This window comes from Manis pentadactyla, chromosome 8, assembly GCF_030020395.1.
Source record: "Manis pentadactyla isolate mManPen7 chromosome 8, mManPen7.hap1, whole genome shotgun sequence".
Taxonomy (NCBI): Eukaryota; Metazoa; Chordata; class Mammalia; order Pholidota; family Manidae; genus Manis; species Manis pentadactyla.
The window spans coordinates 118,557,434-118,579,914 of NC_080026.1; the positions used below are offsets into that span (position 1 = coordinate 118,557,434).

Consider the following 22,481-nt stretch of genomic DNA (forward strand, 5'->3'; position numbering starts at 1 on the left):
CATCTCAGGAAATTACATTACAAATGCTGGAGAATGAGGACAAGGTCACTGGGGGGACTGTCCAGAGGAAGAGCTAAGTCAAGAGGGAGCACTCAATGACAGCCACCTTTCATTACGCTATATCAAAGAGAATTACCAAAGCTCTAGTTTCTACTGGTGGAAAATTCAACAAGCCCATGGTGAGCTTTGCAGAGTATTTTCAGAAATCATGCAGTTACAGAAATTCCATTTGACCAGAAAACTTTACAATGGGCTCATTTGTGATTCATTCCCCACTTTTTAGAATGCATTTTACTTTGTGCAATGAGTAGCAGATTCCAGCCCCAAATGAATGCAAGAATTGGGCCAAGATTGTTGGGGAGTGGGAGGTGTGGGAGGGGAGAAAGCAAGCAACTGCTTTCCTTACCCCCGTGTTCCCTTCATTCTAGACTAGCTTAAAACTGAAAAAGATAATTAACAAATGACAATGGCAGCAAGAAAAGATAAGCTTGTTTTGGAACCTCATAGAAAAGATTCCCCAAAGGAACCAACGTTTCCAGGAGAAATCAGGGCTTGGGACATCTCACCTCACTTTTACACTTGCTTTTCTACAAGAAAATACATTTATTCTCTGCAAAAGAATTGACTGGTGAGGCCGAAGTTAAACCAGTAAGATAAAATGTTAACTTCCTTTCCAAGTCCTTCTTGAACAGAGTGGATGAACTAGTCAGGCTTAAGAAACAGGCACGTGATGAATGACTTAAAAATTCCATGACAATTTTCCCTGTGAATGTATTTCAGGGCATCACTCCAGAAAAGTCGGACAGGGATAAGAAACTTTTATCCTTGTAATAATAAGGCACTGACTAAAAGGGAAGTCACAGCTGGGGAGGCCCCGGAAGAGCTCCTTGTGGGTTCCCTTGTAACTGGAGCGCTGCTGCGCTTTGGCTCACCGGAGAGACACACACAGCACAGGCTTATCACCGACAAGAGAGGGACATCCCAGGGCTACTGGTCTGGGTGCAGGCGGCCAACTTCGCGAGGCCCGCCCAGTACTATTTATTCAGAGAATGTCTCCACACGTCTACCATGAGAGAAGACTTACTTCTTCTAAGCTGTGTGATGTGAATGTGGGCAGTATGTCAGCCCAATCACTGATACTGTGAAGATGAGGTATGTGACCTATGACTGCTAGAAAGAAGTTGTTATAGGAATGACTTTGTTCTTATGCAGGTCAAGTATTAACCTTTCAACATTGCATACATATTTAGCAATTGTTTCTCTAAAGCACAAACATATACATAAAGAAGAAAAAAAAAACAAGAAGAAAGAAAAGGAACAGAAAATGCGATGGATATAATCAAGGGAGTTTATCACCTATTTATCCTCAATAATTTTTCAACCTCACCTGAACCAAGTGAGGTCATCACTGGCCCACAAGCTAGTTTTCTTCTTGACTCATGCTTCAGAACAAACACTATGACACTCTGAGTTTATTTAATTTCTAAGCATCTCAGTTCTTTTCCAGTTTAAATTAGTTTAATCTTGGTACAAGGAGAAGTCTCCTTAACCACTAGGTTCACAGCCACAGATCACCAATGCCTTTGAGTTCATCCTTGCACTGAATTCAGGAAAGGCTTCCACTGTTTACATAAGACAGTCAGGTAACCAGTGATTGGAAACTTCCAGGGATAGAGAATTTTCTGTCTTGTAAGACTACTGCTCCATTGCGAGGAGGCTTAGATTCTAGAAAGCTCAAATAGGTTTGCTCCCTGAAAAGTCCACTTACTGCTTTCAGTGTTGCTGTCTGAAGCAGCTCAGGGTGGATCTGGTTTCTCTTTTTGTCCTGAGAGATATCAAATATGTGAAGATAATTACCAGACATCTTCTGAATTCTCTTTAAGTCCAAAGAAACTCCTGGTTTTTCCATATACACATGCATATAGCTAGTAAGCCACGACATCCCCAAGAGGTAATTTCACAAGAATATGAGGCTTGTCATTTAGCTCTATAAATGTTACTATTATTTCAAATGTAAGCTTTCATTAAGGCCTTTGTGGATCTGATAAACTGAACGACTCCGTGAGGTAACAGCACAAGCTCACCAGTCAAAATCGGCCTCTGTGCAGACACAGGGTTCAGATTCCATAGCTCCTGCATATTTTCCTTGCATACATTTCCGCTCTGATTTTCGCTTCTTATATATTCTTTTGGCTCCCATGATGCATGCTTCCCCCTGTAAGGAGACAAGGACCTTACACAATTGGGCACATAGCTTCTCTGCTCTACACCAGGACAATTCAGGGAGATATCCTCCAACCTTAGCATAGTTTGGACTTAGGTAACCTGCTTTGTGCTAATAACATTTTCTTTTCCATGTCCAGAGCACTGTGAATATAGAATGTGACTATAAAGGCAATCCTAAGAAGCACTGAGGGTATGTCAGAAAATGTTCTTAACAGGATCCTTATGTATTCAGCAAACCTTTACTTGGCAAGATGTTAGCATGGTACTATTTACGAGAGACACAGTTAACTAAGACAGCCTGTAACAAATATATCTGCCAACAATCTGTAGTAATTAAGTTCAGTTCTTCTGTAATAAAAGATTTATGCATTTTTTCATTTATGAGCATATGAAAGAGTATTGCTAAGAAATATAAAGATCCATTTGCCCCAGTTTATTCATGCCTCTGCCCACACAACTTTATAGCACAGATTTTATGTCTGTCTACAAGAGAAGCAAGGGAACTAAATTCAGTGTTTCTCCATAAACTAAATAAAAGCTTTGAATATCATAGTGCCTATATATCCCAAAGGTGAAAGTATTGGCAATGTAAATGAGCAATAATTTTAATGTTGAGTCTCCAAATGGAGTGGGTGATTCTAGCTGGTACAGTCCCCACTGCCAAACACAGCTCTCCTGTGTAGCTGAAGAACGAGAACAGAGTTTTGTCTAAGCTACTATAAGCTATCTTTCTTGAGCAAACTCACTTTAACGAGCTCCATGGCACATCTACATGTGAATATATTACTTAGTCCAGGTTTGGGTTGTATGATGTATCACTACCTGAATACAGTGATGGCTTTGCAGTGAGAGCTTCCTTGGAGACCTGCAGGACAACTCTGTCTTGGGAAATCAAAGGTGAGATACTTTGAGCAGAGCATTTTGATATGAGTGAAATCACCCAGGAACCAGGATGAAGTAGTTTTCTATCAATAATTCTGCATTCTTGTACACTGAGTACTGGAAGAAGGCAAGAAGCACTACCTAATCCTGGGAATCACAGCAGTGGGAAGGAAGGATTTACTGGCACTGTCCACTGAAAACAATTTTGTTACATCTCTGTTTGCATAGATAAAATTGAAGATCCCTTCCTTACCCCTGCCCCACCCTACAACCATTTGACATGCTTGGATAAATTATGTCTGGATCTCCATGCTGAGCTGGTATTGCCTTTTGAATTGTAAATCTAAACCAAGCACATTTGAATCTTATCTCATTATATCCTAGTACAATAAAAACAGAAATCACTTCACAACAAGCTATAAATGTTGGGTTTATTTACTGCTGTGGCACATAAAACACATAAGAAAGCACTACATGGACATTTTAGCTTAGAGAATCCCAATTCCTATACTTCAATGACTAGCTCTCCTCAACGCACCTCTGTCACCTGCCCAGGTCTCAACCTTAGCTCTCTCCCTCCTACCTGGCTGTGCAGCTGCCAGGGTCTGTAGTCCTCCTCGGCACACCGTCTATCAAAAATGGACTTGTAGTCCACTTTGACCAGCTGCCATTCAGAGCGGTGACTGAAGTGTCCAAACACTCTACAGAGTTCATAATGATAAAAATAATCCAACAGTAACAATGCCAATAGTTGTAACAGTAGCATTTGCTGAGTGTTTACTCAAGTTTAGAATAACACTAAGCACATTACACTGCTCATGTTGTTTAATCCTCAAAACACACTTAAGAAGAGGGTTACCATTTCTGGCTCCACTTCACTTATGGGTAACTTGAGGCTCAAATAATTTCACTAACATGAAAAAACCTAAGTCAAACCACCAAGAACTGGTGGAGTCAGAACCCAGGTTGTTTGACTTAAAAGCCCACCCCTATATATTGTACCACAACAACAGTTGACCAAATAAAGAAGTGGAGTGGCAACAATCACAAATGCTGTATCCTACGTGGTCCAGGCTCACTTCTAATGTCCATGGTTTCCATAGTTTCCATGCTACTTTACCTTCCCACAGTCCCTAGAGAGAGGGGGCAGCAGGGTTGGTAGGAACAACTGTCACCTACACTGTGTGGTCTGCTCTCCTCACTCAGGGAGACGCAGGTCTTTAATGAGGTGTTTGCACCACCAATTGTGGATAAAAGCCACAAAGTAGCCTTTTCAGCCAGCTTTTTTTCATCTGTGTTTTCCAAATAAAGAAACTGAATAGAAACAGTTATGGAACAAACGGCAAATCTAACTATGTTCACCATGGGCAAAAGTGCAGCTATTAAGCACATTAAACTTTTGTTGGTCTTTTTTTACCATTAAAAAAAAGGAGGGAAGGAATAATTAGTAAATGTACCAACTACTCACTTTGATTTTAAAATTCTCATTGATGATAGGATCTACTTTAAAAGCTTCCCTGTTTTCCATGGCCAATGTTCCAGGGGAAGGGAAAATCAGTTTCATATTTCAAATTCAAAGCTCACGTTTTGAAACCCATAAGCAGGCAAGTCATTAATCAAGTCTTTCACAAACTAATGATAGTCACTTTCCAGACAAGAATGAGTGCAGATGCAATTTCATAGGAACAGATCGTTCTCATGGCTTCCTGATATGCCTCACAGTTGGGTTAGGTAAAGAGCCAGGGAAAAAGAAAATCCTTTGTGGGGTTTTGACCAAGTTCTGTGTTCTGCCTTAAAGCGAAATCATTCTCATATGCCTGTGATTTTCTGTATCTTGTTTGTTTATTATTAAAGTTTTATAGTTTCATTTTCAATTAAAATAATCACTTCTAACTTCCCTTAGCCCATTCAGTGTTGGAAGAAATTAACTGGGCCATTTTGCTGTCAGCCCACAGTCTGAGTCTCCTAATAGCTAGTTAAGAGCCAAAAAAAAATGGCCATCCACATTTTTCCTTCCTTTTTGTCGGGGAGCCATCAAGTCAGATGTACTGAATTTACTAGCAACTTCAAACCTAACAGTAGCATACAGAACAGGCTCAGCTGAAAACAACATGTTTTTTGGATTTATATTAAGACTAGAAGACATCACATTTTTCTACTTACGTCATGATTAGGGTCTCTTCCCCAGGCTCACCCAGAACCCCATCCACAAAAAGTGGAATAGATGTGAAACTGTATTTGCTCCAAGATCTCCCTTCATCAAAACTCAACCTAATGACAGAAAAAATAAGTCATCAGATCTCAAAAGAAAAAATATCCTTTCAAAGGAAATGTACTATCAACCAGGAAAGAATACATTTTAAAAGTACCCGGGGCATTGTCAAAGTGAGCCTTTTATGTGGGTAAGCGTTCTTAATTACATCAGAAGGTAGGAAAAAAATTAGCCAAGTGATTTGGGACTAAGATGTGTTATAACATCAATAAGGGAAGAGCTGTGTGAAATGGGAATAATAATAATAAGTCTTTGATAGGATTTTGTCTTAATTTGGATATTTTATTAGATCTTAGATCTCAATGTGAGTCCCTCTAAAACCTCACTGAAGCCCAGCAGCAGGCCTTCCAGGGGACTCTGAAGAGCAATGGCCTCAGGGGACCTACTTAGGTGGGCCTGAGCCAGCCACTCCGAAGTGATCAGGCCTCAGCAGCATCCGTCTTGCACTGTTACCAATCCTGCTTGATTCAGAGAGGGAATGGGTGCAGGACAGGCTTCTGAGAGTAAGAAAAGTCTGCAACTCTGACAGTCACACTGGATGTTTCTTTTGCTCTGTTTTCTGTTTCTCTTATTTCTGTAGCTTTCCTTTTAGTCAGGCTTCCCACTTTGAACAGGCTCACATTGGAGACAGCCATGTCCAAAAGCACAGATGAAGGAGAACATTGGAAATCCTTGCAGAAGCGAGGGCTTGCATGTCCATCTGGACAAGACCTCCAGCAGCATTGCAGAATGTCACCCCCAAGAGGAAGTTAAGGAAGTAGGATCAGGAGGAATGAGATAGGGACAGAAGTGTCAGGAACTGCTGATCTCCATGCAGAGCACACACAATGGATGTAAATATTAAACCCCAGGAGATGTTACTTGGGAAAGGCAGCTGCAAGAAGTTCGGCTAGACAGAGATTGTACCTGACACCTCACTCTACCCCCGGCTGTGCTGGAGGAATGGCGCCCCATGGAGGGCACTGTCCCCTCTGAAACTCCCCAGGCCAGGCCGCTCTCAGGGGCAGAACCAGTCCATCTCTCTCTCTCTCTCTCACCCTCTTTCTCCCCCTTGCTTGCCCCCTCTCTCTGCCCTTTCCTCCTCCTTTTGTGAAACTGCAGGCAACAATCTTATTTTAATAGAGCAAAGGTATAAATTATGTTCTAGCAGACCTTGACATTTTACTACAACACAGTCACAGTCTGCCAGCCTGACTCCTAGACGGGTCTCAGCGGAGCGGAACGTCAGGTGCAAAGCCGTGGCAATCGGTGCCTTTACCAGAGATGCCGGATCGGGAGGGACGTGTGCTTCATCGCGACCAGGACTCCGCCTTGATCCAGGTACAAAACGCTGTGCTCCTCTTCAAAGATCTGAGAGACGAAAACACATACACATGGATGCACGTCCACACACACCCAGAGTTCAGCAGATGAGTCTCCATGTGGGGAGAAAAATCCCTCTCCTGATGAAACTAAGTTTCCCAAAATCTTTGGGAAAACACAGTTATGACCAATGCTTCCCAAGGTGGGCTACATGTACCACAGGAGTTATAAAAAAGTTATTTTAGGTGCACTGCAAGAGAAATTTGAAGAATTAATCATTATGCAGTCACGCTTGTATTCCCATCTTCTTGTGGTTAAGTTCTATTGATTCCCATATATGGTGGTGTCAGAATACTGGATAATTGCCATAATGGGTAACATCTTAAGGTGTTAGAGGCCTTAGAGACACTTTATTCCAAAATTTTCATTTTTGCAGATGTGGTGACTTTACTAAGTATATACTACTATATATATACTATGTATATTATAATTGATGGAGTTGGGACTTGCAGTATTAGAGGGTCCTTTCCAGATGTAATTATTTCAAAGTTTCCAAGTATTTCAGAGAAAAGGTGTTCTTGCTCAATTCACAGATTCTTCACCAAGTCATATAGCTCTGATCAAAGTGGAATCATCATCTTTAGGTGCATGTCTCATTAAGTCTTTCTACAAATGTGGAGAAGCTAATCTGAAGTCAAATGGAAATTTCTAAGTCCTGTCTATATGAAATGCCTGCTACACTATGGGTCACCCTGTCACAAATCCTTGTCTATGGTTACATTATGGACATATTTTTTCCCTTCTGTTTACTTCTTACACCTAAAATGTATCCCAGGACTGTAAAAGTAGAGACATCTTTGCTTTTCTTGGGGTGCTGGAAGGAACAAAATGGGATCCTGGCTCTCTCATTCTCCCGAGGAAGCTTAATAATCCATGTTCATACATACCTCCAAGATCAACAGCCCTGGGGTTTCTTAAGCAAATTTATTTTCTGCCCTACTTTTCTCAAAACATGCAAATTACACTGAGGACCTATAAAGGGCCTGAAGCTAGGAAATGATAACTGGACCATAACATGCACATCTCTGTCTAAAATTTAGAGCAGAGTGTTCTCATTGCTGTGTGATTACCTGTGCATTAGATTTCAATTTACAGGGCTAGTTATTGTATGATAATTAAATGTCAGTGGTTATTAAAACATATTTATTGAAGTGTAACAACCATGCATTAGGCACATATCTTGTTATGATTGCTAAACCTCATTAAATGTCTGTTTTATAAGCTATGAGTATCTAATTTTCATTTAGAAGAAAGCGAGGAAGCATTTAAGCTAAACGCCCTGGTTTAAAGTGATTCCATTTCTACTTTCCCTAACATATGCACCCTGATGATTATTACTCTCTCTTTTGCACATGGGATTTAAACATCTCAGAATACCACCTGGGTAATGGATATTTCTATATCATTGCATTCTTTTCTATTCTAACTTCAAGGCAAGGGGAATTTATGGAGGAAACAGTATTAGTTATACTATCTTCCCTCCAGGCTCCATGTTCCTTATAGGATAAACTCTGAGATTCTGGTTTTCTTTTATGGGAAAATTTTAGTCAGCTTTAATTAGGTTTCATTGTCATTTATAAACTTTCTTACATAAGGCTCTGAAAAAGGGTCATTTTTATTGAATGACAAAAAAAATAAAACTGCATAAATATTTGCCACATTCAAAGACTTAAGACTTTCATAAGGCAAAAGGGAAAATAAACACACGGACAAAGTTCGGAATTTAAGTATAGCTGAATAAGTTCCTACAACTGAACCAACTGGACAATTTTTATGTCATTTAAACTTCAGCAACTTGACCCAGGACCCTTTCTTACCTGCCTCCAAGTGTTCCCTGCATCTGAAGACACAAACATGCTGATGTCGCTATCTGACAACTCAGAGCCTATGTTACCTAGAAAGAGCACATCACCATTAGTGAAGGGAACTTTCTGCAAAAGCTAACAATGGGCTATCCTGGCAGTCTGCATTGCCTGAGATAGATTTAGACTGCAAACATTGTATCTGCTCAGGAGTTTTCAGCATAGTTGCTTCAGGGTCAGTGGTTTAGGTACCCTTCAAAAATATTTTTAGCTTGCTCATTAAGTCCCAAGCACAGATATCTAGCTTCTTAAAATAAACACAATTTACAACTGGAAGCAAACAAGGCAGGGTTCTTACCTGATGCCACTATGATGCTGGGAGCTGTGTCTCGGCTGGCAATGATCCCTGATGTGTAAGGATTCTCAGAGACCTTAAGGTGAAGGTGCAGTGAGCAATAGGGCTGAGAGGAGGAGAAATGAGTATCATAAAAGCACATAATATAAATGGCTATTTAAAGCCCAGCTGCAGAGCATTCATCCATGCACCCAACCATCCCATCTACCCACCCATCCATGCACCCACTCATGCACCCCTTTTTCATGCCACAAATATGTGGTGTCCACTAAGAATAAGATAGCTGCCAAACTGATAAAGGAGAGAACACCTTCTTTTTAAGTCTCATCTACTGCCTTAATTGCCATTTGGCCATTCAACAAACCTTTTAGTACTTTACATGTAAAACACTAGGTGTATCTTATGAGAGTTACATTGATCAAAAGTTAGCCTCTGCCATTACAGAGTGTGTAATCTAATGTCTTTCTATTGATTATCATAAGGAAAGGACACTGTAATAGCTGTAAGATCAGTGCCAACAAGATAGGAAATTCCTCAGGATGATGAGACTATGTCCAACTTTGGATCAGTCTTGCCTCAGGTAAGACGGAGTAGGAGAAATGAGATATGAAATGAGGAAAGTATGTTTGTTTGGTCAGGCTGGCAGGGCTCTCAAGAAGTCAGCTCGCATCTCTTAGCTATTCTCTGTTTGAGACCTTGGTCTCAGTTGTATAGAAGACACTGTACGACACGTGAAACTGTCCTAACATCCACCAGACAGTCGGCACAGTGTGTGCTTCAGGTATTATTGGAATCAGCATTATTCAATATAAAAGTTGAATGCATAGAAAAAATGCACTAGTAATAACAATGTAAATGAAAATTTAAGGCACTTGTTATCTGTGTGTAAAAACCTTGATCAAATTTTTTAAGATACCAACAGTTTTCAAAAACAGGATAATAAATCTTTGAACTGCATTTAAAATAGTTCTTGTACCAAGTTGTCAAAAGCTACAAGTTTGTGTCTGACCCACATCTCTTTTCATCTCTCAGGAAGATTATTTTCTAATCTTATCGGCTTGAGTTTTTGGGATCACCAATGCATCTCTGTTATTACTTTCATTCTGCTCTGTACGTCTCAGCCAGCAGATATTCGGACAGCTACAGAGATACAGTGATTAAATTTATATGGGATAGAGTAAATGACAAACTAAAAATGAAACTCAGGAATAAAAGCAGCCAAAACACTGGAGAGATGAACAGGAGGGCACAAGGTCTTTTCCTCATGGCCAGCACAGAGAATGAACTCTCAAGGAATAAGGATAGTAGTAAGTTACTGGTTTTACATGGAATTTTCATACAAAGCTTTCCAAAGCGAAACTTGTACTTTGTAAAGTTTCACAAGACTAAGGAAAGACTGCCCCAGAAGGAAGAAACAGGCCCAAACACCTGGTTTCCTTTTGTTGAAGAGGAAGACAAGAGAGGTTACTGCATGTTGCAGGGTTCCCAGCAAAGTGCCACACAACACTCAGAGGTTTAGACAGGTAAGAGGAGGCCAAACCATTTTCCACTAAAGTTTTCCTGATAACTGCAGCCTACCAGGATCCTCCCTTCTCTGCTTTACAACCGTTTATTTTCCCATGCACAGTTCTGTATTATCTATTTGAGGTATGCACAGTTTCATCCCCCTAAGCTTTGTGCTCTGACAAGAAAGAGAAAACATCAAGACCTACTTTGTGTCTTCCGTGGAATCTCGTATAGAATCTAAAGAAAAACGGTCAATAAACACTTGAAATATCAAAGGATGCTTTCTGTTAGGACATGAAAGACCTTGCTTTACTCATTTACTCAGAAAAGTGCCAGAAGTACATGGGCTTACTTATAAACCACAGAGTCAGTGGGCTGTATGTCCATGGCATTTCAAGAAGTGCATCACTCCCTGGGATTACGCTCAGACATGCATGCTTAATGGAGGGCCTTCTGTAACAGCCACCAGAGCGGGACAGCCCTGGCTGAGCGGGCTCCCAGTCTGCGATCCTGAGGCAGCCACATACTCCACCACCCAGCAGTCCGGAGGACTGGAAGCTCAGCGGCCAGCTGACCCAAGGATTATTTGATTTAGGGCACTTGCCATTACAAAGGAAAGAAGGCATTTTCAATTGGCTGTCTCAGCCCTGCTCTGTTGCTATGGCTTTCAGAGGCCCCAGATAAATTAATTTGAGAAGAAAAGACACCAATTCATGCTGTCGCAGGAACGGTAGAAATGATCTCTTTGGTTCACTTTTTTCTCTACCTTCACATTTGCAGTACTGGATTGCCCCCAGCTGGTACAAGGAGAATATTCTGTGGCTTTTTTTTTTTCTTTCATTTTTTCAAGGAAGTGTACAATGTTTGAAGAAAGCAATGTTAAGTGATTTATCTACACTTTTTAAATTAAACTTTTGTACCTAACTAGTTTTGAAAATTTGTCAAATCTCCAAAAACTAATAGAGATGTTTGCTATAAAGACTATCAAGCCACTGCGAACTCCCAGAGGAAACAAGACAAGTCCCTCTAGCTCTCATGCGTATTTTGCCCAGGCTGGGGGCTCTTTGCCTCTTCCTTCCTTCCTTCCTTCCTGCCCCCTGGCCTTCCTTTCTCCCATTAGGAAGCATGTACTGAGTACCTGAGTTACCTCTCCAGAGTTATCTCCAATTCAGTAGAGTCAAAGCATAGCTTGTCCCAAAGGTAATTCTCTATTTTCTCTTTCCAGTTCAGAAAATACAGGACTGTACACCGAAACCACCACAATCGACCAGCTCACTTAGGGAGAATAGCTGGACCTGCACACTTGTTGAGAAGCTGTCCTTTGTACCCTCAGTCACACACAGCCACAGGGTATAGAATATCACCTGTTGGTCAATACTAGGAGCAACTAGATCCTTAGTCTTTAACAAACTCCTGAAACCCACTGTGGACCTCGAGGTCCTGTATTACCTTTCTTTTGCCATATTCTTTTTTTTTTGTATATCAACCAGCACAATTCTTTGGCCACTGCAAGTGTTTAATAAATGCCTTTGGATTCAACTGATCCATTAACTAGCTATGGTCTTCCTAGCAGTGCGGGTGCCAATAGAGAATTACTAAATGATGGAGACATTATCCTACCATGAAATAAATCAACTTAAAAAACTGTTAGATTATTTGAGAGTCAACCACCTTCTCTTTCCATTAACTTTTTCTCCCCAATCTCTGTATTAACAGTCTTTAAATTTCATCATTTATGGTACCTTTATCCCTAGGGGTCCTAATCTGAATATTGTACTGAAAAGCCAGATCAGAGCTCTGACAAATAATAAGGCACCAGGTAAACTATGAAACAATATTCCACAAATCCAACCCCTACACATATACATTTATGCTGTTCTCACCCTGGACTGGAGCTAGGAATGCATTAGCTTCTCAGTAAAAGTCAGTGGCAAAGAAGAGGGAGGCCCCGGTCTAACTGGGTACAGGCCTTTCAGCCCTGCTCCAACCCAGCACAACACAGAGAGTCACACCCAGCGCCAAGGAATGAGAGCAGAGCCAAGGACCTCCTGGGATAGCTGGCTGCTTGGCTCCCGCAGAAATCTGCCAACTGAATCCATAAAATCACGGCCTCTCTCCATGAAACACTGTGCTTTCCCTAGGTGCCCCAGGGTCTGTCACGGGCCCAGCTCACATCTTGCCTCATGGGAGCCCAATCTGAGGCTTTGGAAGCAGGTGGACCATGACCTGTAATACCTTCTCTAAGTGTACAACACAGTCTTCAGGGGAAAGAAATCCCAGTTGAGCCCTCCAGGCAATCAGTCTGAAAGTCCTAAAAATACAGCCCCAATTACCCTGGATGTCTTATTTCTACAGAATACATTTTACCAGGAACATTTCATTTGGGGCTGTAATTCTGAACTTGTTCCACATTGTAACAGCCTTGCTGGAAAATCTCTTTTCTAATCACTAGGCTGTGCTTTCAGTGACACTGTCACTTTGCAACTACTCACAATCAAAAATCACTTTTTATCTTTTTTGCTACCAGCTTCCAAGTCTAAAGAAGGTTTTTAACAGTCTGGGTTCTCCTGTAACTCAAAGACTGCCTTTCCTAATTTCTGCCTCTGGCAGATTTTTATAAAGTAATGTTTGTCTCTCCTCTCTACTTTGTCATTTTCCCCTCCTCACCCCGCTGCCTGTTTTCTAAAACAGATTGAAACTACATGAAATAGCAGGGTTAATGTGGGAGGTAGACCAAAAACTCCTGGCTACATCTGTATCCCCTTAATTCTTCTTTCCTCAATCTTCATGAGCCTACTGATTTTAACTTTGGGGTCAACTTGACCCCATGGCCTTCAGAGATGTTATGATGATAAATCCTTCAGGGCAGTTGACAGTGGGAATGAAAGGTTTCCACTAAATCCAAACAGGAAACTCAACACCTATCAGTGGAGCATCTACTTCACAAAAACACAAAATAACATACAAGAAGCTAATAACAGCACATGTGTTGGACACCAGCCATGGGGCAGGTATGATTCTTGAGTTGATCCTTTGGAGAGGCCAAAAAGTCAGCCAAGTTCTTATGCTCACAGAGCTCATATTTTAGCAGGGGAAGGTGGACAAAGAACCCAGCAGGCGCACGCGTGGTTTCAGGAGTGAGCAAGGTTGTGAATGCAAAGGAGTTGGGGCAAGTAAAACTTCAGAGAAAGCTCAAGAACGCTGTGTGAAATTAAGGTAATCAAGCCAAGATCTGAATGCCAAGAAAAAGCCAGATAGGAAAAGGGCACTTTAAGAGAAATAATGGCACATGCAGAGCCTAAGACATAAATGAATATGGTGAGTTAATCATTTGGAAAGAAGCATGCTCCTCGGCCACTGTGATGGCCTATGTGCAAGGAAGGACGGAGAGAGAGGCTGGAGACCAGGTAGGGGAAGCAGACAAAGGCCAGGCCACATGGGATCCTGCAGGCCATCACAGAGTATTTGAATTTTCTTCCTGAACTAGAAAGTCATTAGAAGGTTTAAATAAAGGAGGGACATGCTCTGCATTTTCAAAGCTCTAATTGATTCTATTTACATAACATTTTAGGAACAAGGTGTCTAATCTATAGTAAAGGACAGCAGGTTAGCAGTTTGTCTAGGGCAGGGGATGTGGCTATATACTGATTACAAATGGGTACAATGGAATTTTTTAGGCTGCTGAAAACGTTCTATCCGGACTGTGGTAGTAGTTACATGGATATATATATTTGTCAAGATTCTTCAAACTATACTCTTCAAATGGGTACTTTTGTTCTCCCTCAAGAAAGTTGTATTTAAGACAAAACAAAACAAAAAAGGTTCCACTGGCTGCTGTGTGAAGAGACTGCCAGGTAGACAGCAGGAGCAGTCAGGAGCCTGTCGCTGCAGGGCAGGCGAGGAATGATGGTGGCTGGGATTCGGACGCTCCAGTGGAGATGGGGAAGAAAACTGATACTTCATTTATATTTTGGAGTCACAGCCCTGGGCTGAAGGTGGAGTAGGGAACACCTCACTAAGTGCTTTGCTTCAGAGGCATTTCCAATGGTCCGTTTATGATGCCAGAGTGACCACAGACAAGACTCTCTGGGTGAGACGGTTAATTTTCCCTCATGGACATTTAATCTCCAAAATGCACTGTGGGATGGAGGACCACTGGTGCATCCCATGCACCTCTGGCTCAGCATCATGATGCTCCTACTTGGAATTGTTAAACTGGGAAGGTGGCTCTGTTTTTTAAAATGCTAGTGAATTATGCCTTTCATAGAGTAGGTATTCAGTAAATAATTGTTAATTTACTTTGCCACTGGCTTTGTGCACTTACTGCAACAACTGGCTTTCCCCCCACTGTAAGTTGCCAGTAATAAGGCTGGAAGCTGAGTGGGAGGCTGAATTTCAGACTGCTTTCCTGATGCACAGTGACAGCTGTGATATCCTCTGTGGCTAATAAGGTCAAGCTATGGCTGCTGGCATCTTCTCGAGTAGGAGGGTGACCTGCTTACAGTTGTGTGAGATGAACCTGCAAAGTGACTGCTCAGATTTCATGGGACAGAAGGAAATAAGCTGAGTGTGGATAACATCAAAGTCAGAATTGTATGAAGACTATTTACATAGATAAATACACATACATACATATATATACATATACACCAAACCCTCCTTACTAAAATTAAGAAGTCTTCCTTCTAGGTTTGCATATTGGTCTCTCTTTTTTTATGAACGTAAACTCAACTTCTGAATCATTTCACAGATTTTAGCACTCAATTATACTTTGTTTTGCAATTAATCCCTCCTCCCCTCCTTCTGCAGTCATTCAATATCTGTTCATGTGTTAAGTACCAGGCAGGCACCAGAGCTACCATGGAGAGTGAGGTATCACCCTATAATCTCTCATTTATTAATCTAGTCTCACTCAAGTAAACTGCAAACTCCTTTAAGGCAAAACCCATCTTTGATTCCTCTGTTGGATGCCACCATATAATCAGATATGTAAATAAATTCATGCTGATCTACTTACTGCTCAATGCTGGACAACTAAAAGAAAGCTGTACTTCAAAGCAGAGGTTGGCAAAGCTTTTTTAGGGCCATTTTGTAAATAGCTTAGGCTTTATGGACCATACAGTCCTTGTCATGTCTATCAATTCTGCCATTGCAGAGCCAAAGAAGCCACAGATGGTGTATAAATGAAAAGCATGAGTATGTTCCAATAAAACTTTATTCAGGAACACACTGTGGCCATATTTGTCCCATAGGCCCCAGCTATAGGACAAGACGAACATATAAAGAGTACCAAAAAGCATTTAAATCAGTGATTCGTACCCTTCCTCGAGGCATAAATCCCTCTGAAAACATGATTTAACACCTCTTCTGGAAATACATACACAATTCTGCGTTCACTTTACCAATTCTGCAGCTAAACCGATGTGTCATTAGGTCTATAACAGCCTATTCAAGGGAAGGGAAGGGTGCAGATCCCCACCATAGATAGAACTATCATATTCTCCCCTAAACTATAATTTGAGGTCCTCATCAGAATTTGATTGCAACTGAACATCCTGAAGTAAGCAAGAAACTGACTCATGTTCTCTTATCTCTGGTCCATCAAAAAAGGTAGAGCTGACTACAAAAAGGCAAAAAAGGCTACACACTTTGCCTTCACCCCCTCCCCTGTTGCATTTTGTTCATCAGTTGAGACAGAAGCCCTGGAACCATCTCCATCTGCCTGTTTAATGTGCATCTGAGCCCTCCACTGCGTAGGGCATCCTCTCCAGCAGGAAGACTCACCAGCAAGCAGTGCACAGGGTCTCCCCTCAGATCCATGTCTGGCGCCTGCAGCAAACGCCAGTCTCTGCCTTTGTTATACGTGATAAAAGTCTTCACTTGGTTGTCAATCTTCTTGTTAGCCAAGAACATTCCCTTTATGCCTGCTACCTGGGAAAAATTGACATGGCTGAAAAATACATCGATTTGAGAAAGAATGTATTTGTTTAGTCAAAAAGAAAAAGCAGACTGTGAAATTCAGCTGTGAGCACTGGCTGGGAGGAAAGAGGGTGAGGATGGAGGCAGAAGGGGTGGAGCTGAAGCAGAATGACTTGCTGGGCTACGGGACAGAAAACAACAGATCTGCACCCCTTGTGGTATAGGGGTTTTGAGGCAAGGTTGACAGAGGCTTCTTATTTCCCTAAGGTAGGCCGGTGGTAGCTTGCAATTACTAGAGATAAGCTACGGTGTTTTCAGCTCCTCTGTTTGGTAAATAATAAATAAATAGGGGTTACTTTAATTTATGTTAGGCATAGCACCCACTGTTTTGAACAAGTTATCTTATTCTATCCTTGTAAGAGTCCTCTTGGATAGGTATCACTTATTCTATCACATGAGAGGAAATTGAGGCTCATTCAGGTTAAAGTGACTTGTCCAAGATCACAGCGCCTAAGGTCACAGATAATAAGGGACTGACCTGGGCTTTTAACCCTGAATTCTATGCCTTCACAGCACATGCTTTAAAGACTATCTAGATCATTGAGCTATCTACAGCTTTGGGCAGTTGAAAGAGGTCAGTTAAAGCTCCTGATCCAATTACTATTGCCTTTTTTTTTCTATTTTTTTCCTGTAAAAGATTGCTCCATTAAGCCACCAAAATACATTCAACAAAAGAGAACAGCTTTTAAACTTAAAAGAAGCAGTGGCTTCCCTCAATTTTCAAATAATCCCCCCCCCATTCCTATAACACCACTGTTCCCATTATTAACAGTTCTTATTAATTATTTGGCTCTGAAAATATGATTGTTTTCTCTCTTCTATATGTTAGGAAAAAGGTTAATAACTGGTAAGTTGCCAAAACTGTACAAGAACAGATCATTAATCATGCATTTATTTTCTTCCTGTGTATTTTAGAGTTTGTTAAACACATTTATACTGTTTTACTCTGCTTGAAATTATGACAACCCAGGGAAACTAGAGGACAGTGAGAAAAGGGTCTGGAATGTGTTGAATGATGTGTTCTAACACTGTGCACAGATTATCTCACTTAATGTTCACAATAACCATGAGATATAGTTATCATTAGCCACATTTTTAGGATGAGGAAAGAGAAACTTAAGTGGCTTTCTGGAGCACAGAGAGGGAGTAAGAAATAAGCTAGTAAGCATATTTGAGCCTACATTTAACTTACTTCAGGCCCTTTAATTATAATGTGGACATTTTTAAGCAGAAGAGTGAAGCAACAGCATTAGTTTGCCATCCACCAAGCACTATGCTCAGTTATTTATATATAAAACCTTCAATATTCACTATGAACTTGTATAACAGCTATTACCCCAATTATATGGATGAGGAAACTGAGGTGAAAAGAAAATTTAATTGCTTAACAGAGAGTTGGGGTTCACACTCAAATCTGTTTGACTTCTAATGTTCTTTCAACAAATACAGTCCTGAATTTGTGAACTCAAAGAGGCTGGATTTCAATCAATAGAATATGCACATTTTACCGTGGCTTTTGACACAGTCAAACCTCATTTAATGTGTACCTGCTGATTTAGCATATGAGATAATTTAGACTTGGGCCAACTTTGTACTTTTTTGGAACAACAAGTTTGTTAAGCAAATAAATGGTATAAATGAGTTGCTGGGAGGAATACTTTGAACTACTTAGGAAAACAAGCTTCATTTTGGGCAATTGACAGCAGCCGGAACAGTTTCTTATGCATTGTTGATGCTCAACAAATGTGGAAGACATAAATTCCAGGAGCACTGTACCTCCCAACACCGGTATGTTAATTACAAATAATATTTATTCACTATACTAGCTCCATAAGGACTGCTCACCAGGAAACCCCATATTGGTTTTGCATATGTTCCAGAGGCTGTTACGTATTTAAACATGACTATACTGCCAGTTCTTTAAAAATTAAATTTCATAAATCAGAATTTTCAGAGAGTCAGACTTGCCTTTTTCTCCCTGGACATACTCACTATGAGTATGAGAAACCACGTCTTCACCATTCAACACTCTGGAAGGTTGCAATAATCCAGAAGGGATAAAAATATTACCTGTTCCAGTAGCTTCATTGCCATTTTCCTCACTGCCCTCTCCCTCGTTTGGCAAGGGTGTCAGAGCCGAGTTAGACATGTTTAGGAGCTGGTTCATTTGATTTGCAGAAGCAGGGACTTGATTGGCCCCTGACTGCTTGCCATTATCAAATGCCACTTGAGCCGAGAGCTTTGTAATTCCTCTCTGGCAGCCTGGCCTTCAGTTTTATCTTGAGGAATAAAAACTTGCCAAAGCAGAGGGAATGTATGACAACAGGGTTCAGAGCTGGAGAGGCTCTGCTTATTTTCCTCTTGGGGCCACGGCACTTTGGGAAAATCCCATTTGTGATGTCTTTTCATTTATTTTTGCTTCTTTGGTCTAGTCTGCAAAGATGGTGACCCCTAATCTTAGGGGATTTTTGCACCACTCACTGTTTCTTTTGCTCTGAGCCTGAGAAGGCCATCTTTCTGTGTGTCTCAGTGTGCCCTATGTATGAGGCACTGTCCCTAAGGGCCCTTATGTGAGGTCTCATAAATACATTTCTTTGAATCTCTAACCTCTTACTAAGGCACCTGGGATATCAAGGGAGCAGTATTAGTACCCAAAATGTACAATGTGTGTACTTACATGTATGGGCATGTGCTCTTATGTGTACATGTAAGTTCTGGGGTTCCATTGAGGAGGAGGGGAGATGTTTTTGTTGCCAGGTAACCTTCCTATGTATCCACAGTATGTGCATATTTGTGGAATGGGGTGCAGCTGAAGGATGGGACAGAGTGGGGAAAAGTAACATTGCTGATGGAAGAATGTGTTCACATAGACGCGGAGTTCCTAAGGAAGAAACCCCTATGGGAATGATACATCTCACTATGGGGAGCTCCTCTTCCTTTGGGGGAAGACCTGTTATCTTTTGTTCCTTTCTCAATTTTGCACAAACATACCAAGTGTTTATAAGAAGCCACTTATCTTTCATTGTCTCTCCTATGGGGAATTTGATACCAGAAGTCTCAAAGGTAATTAGTAATCACTTCTTATCCTCTAACATCGTGGGAGCCAAAATTTCATTTTGATTAGACTTTAAATCTGAATCTATAGCTCAAACCTCACGCCAAAGTGAAGCACATGAGCACCTTGACTGGGCCCCAGGACAGCAGCCTCAAAGCGCTCCCTGCCCTTCTCTTATTTTACTATCTTTGTTCACACAGGCTATTCCCCATCTCCCTCGGATAAGTCCTGATGTGTCTCTCAAGGTGAAGCGCAGTAAGTCATTTTTCCAGACACCAGAGCCTCTTTTTGAGCCTGACTGTCCCCTGGTCTTCATCTCTGTCCTCCAACCTGTTCCTCATAGAGATGGCACCTTGGCCCAACAACTGTGGGAACTTCACCAGGGCATCAGTCTTCCTGAAAACTCGTCAGGAACTTACACTCCTTACCAGGAGCTCATTCTGCACAGCCTCTCCTGTCATCTCTCACACCATGGCCTCCCACTCTAATTTACAGAGCTTTTGGATTATCATTCAATCCACCATATTCCTTCATTAAAATGAATAGAAAAGTCATTTTATACAAAAAGTCCTGTTTTTTTGTTCTTAGTAAAATAGGTAGTAAGAAAGCTGCATGAGAAGATATTAACAACAATAACAGTACTCCAACTTAATTGAATACTTACAAAATGTCAGGCATTACATGAAAGGCTTTACAAGCTTGAGCACACTGGTCTCTCCATGAAATGTAAGTGGCAGTCAATGTTATCCTCATTTCATGGAAGCAAAAACCAAAGTCTGGATGTGGCCAGTCACGTGACTAAGGTCACTCCCTGGAGAACCTTAGAGCTGGAATCCAAATCAATCTAACTCCAGAGCCCACACACTTTACCCTTTGGCCATACTATTTCTTAAAACTTCTCTCTCATCCTAGAGTATCCTGAGAGAAATATCTGATATAGAGATATAGACAGATATAGGTACCACACTTACAGGAAGCTGTCTTTTATGCATTCCTCAGTAGATTTACTCAATAGTTGTTCAGAAAAGAGGTTTTGAGCATCTATTATTTGTTACGCATTCTTCTAAGCACGGGGGATATAGTGCCTAGAATGTCTAGGCAACTCTACATTCAATCAGGTTATTTTTTGTTTCTGTTTTTTTTTTTTGAGAGTTAGAATGTACTAGATGTTGGGACTTAAATTTCTTTGGTGATGTAAAGGAAGAAGAACCCCACCCAATATCTCCTTTGCTTTTCTGATATATACTTCTGGAGGGTGCTCTCCTGTTCCAATATTTCAAATGTCCCACTGGAGGCTAAGTTGGAAAGACCCTTGTACAGGAGTTTTTGCTTACTTTTGCCTCTGATGCTGATTGGGAGTAATTGCTCCCATCCTCTATACCTCAGACTTTCATTACAAATCCAAAAGCATCAAAACTCGGAGAGAATTTTAAAAGATGAACTAACAATGGTGACAAGAAAGAGAACATATTCATGACCATAATTTCTTTGGGCCTTGGACATAGGATATATTTCTCCTCTAAAGACAGGGTCCCAGTCAGGAAAGACATCTCATAGGGGCCAAGGGTGACCATGAAATCAGGGAACCTGATGCCAAACAAATAAAAAGATAACTAAGTGTTCTTCCCCGTCACCTTGATCAGGCAGTACTATCCTCCTAGGAACAGAATAGGTTTAAATAATTAGATGGTATTCTCTGATCTGTAAGAGATAGGTCCTGGATGGCAGCATGTTTATTTTCCCTACCTCATGTGCTGGCTTGTAAGAAGTAGTATTTCCCCACGAAGTCCAGGTATAACCTATATCATCACAATTGTTGAGCTCTGTCTTTTAAAGACAGGGTATTCATAACAAGCATTCACATGTGTGTAACAGAACATGTGGTAGTTACTGGTTATGTCCTTCATGATGCCCACCGTGGCTCACCCAGGAATATACACATTCTGTGTATTCTGAATTTGCTAGCCATGTGGCTTCACTCCTGACACAACGCTTTCCACTTGGCAGGGGTGACCTGTCATTGTCCATTAAGATGAAGTACTCTTCGTCATCATTAATATTCCCTTCCCGGAGGAGGAAAGGTGTTGTCCAAGGCTGTCAGATCCCCTCCCATCATCCACACCAGGAGAAAGTACTATGAATAACATGCCTCAGACCTGCTCATCATATCTCTTTTACTCTGGCCACCATCAGGCAGGCTGTCTTCTGTTACCCATCCCCGTGGTACCACTGGAGCATCTGTGTCATTTGGGAATAAGAGAATTTTAGGACACTTGTGTCTAGGCTTCTTTTCCACAAACACATCCACCAGGAAAAATTGGGAGGCATATGATAATACTGCCTGAGCTTAGCTGCAACTGTAGGCTCAGGACTTAATTCAGAAGTTGGTGCCCAGGTCCGGAGCAGTCATCTACTGAACTGTTCATGTTGGCTCTTCCCCCAAACTGTTATCTTCTTCCTGTCTGGTGTCTTCTACTTTTAGATGAAGTCTAATACTATTTATCCTGCCTTTTAGTGTACTCCTGTCTTAGGGTTATTACTTGACCCCTATCAGATACAAGCCAAAATATTGATCTTTCTGGAGATACAAAATTGTTTGTAGGCAACAGTTTACAGAAAAGTGTGGACTGAATGAGATAATTTACAGAAGGTTCTTTACACAGTGCCTGGCACATAATGGCCCCCAAAATATCATCTATTATTATCATGATCTTTCATCAACAAAAATCACTCTCTTGCATTTCCGTTCTTAGCCAACTTTCCTGGATCACTTTTCTTGACTGTTTTGAATTGGGTCTATGTCCAATGGCCAACTCACACTGAGATAAAATAGGTATTGCAATAACTAATCCATGTAAGAAGGTCACCCAACACTTTGTGCCCAGCATTTCCCATCTCCACATATACACACATGTAGTTCTTAGTGTCGAGAGAACTACATTTGTTGTAAGGTTCTAATGCATGTGTGAATAAAATAATTGACTTTAATGAGAACTGTGCTTCCCTCTGCATTTCCCACAAAGATTCATCAATAACACATAT

General features: G+C 41.1%; 1 protein-coding gene across 7 annotated transcripts in view; it reads right to left on the reverse strand.

Moving 5' to 3' along the window:
* SORCS1 (sortilin related VPS10 domain containing receptor 1) overlaps nucleotides 1–22,481 on the reverse strand; it is a 553,895-nt gene that overhangs the window by 76,551 nt on the left and 454,863 nt on the right. For all 7 annotated transcript variants that reach the window (XM_036906465.2, XM_057506303.1, XM_036906469.2 and 4 more), the window contains exons 10-16: nucleotides 16,190–16,336; nucleotides 8,903–9,005; nucleotides 8,560–8,636; nucleotides 6,639–6,730; nucleotides 5,272–5,379; nucleotides 3,692–3,809; nucleotides 2,085–2,215 (exon numbers count right to left, since the gene is read on the reverse strand). In XM_036906465.2, the coding sequence (XP_036762360.2) occupies nucleotides 2,085–2,215; nucleotides 3,692–3,809; nucleotides 5,272–5,379; nucleotides 6,639–6,730; nucleotides 8,560–8,636; nucleotides 8,903–9,005; nucleotides 16,190–16,336 (776 nt within the window). The remainder of the gene's footprint in view (nucleotides 1–2,084; nucleotides 2,216–3,691; nucleotides 3,810–5,271; nucleotides 5,380–6,638; nucleotides 6,731–8,559; nucleotides 8,637–8,902; nucleotides 9,006–16,189; nucleotides 16,337–22,481) is intronic.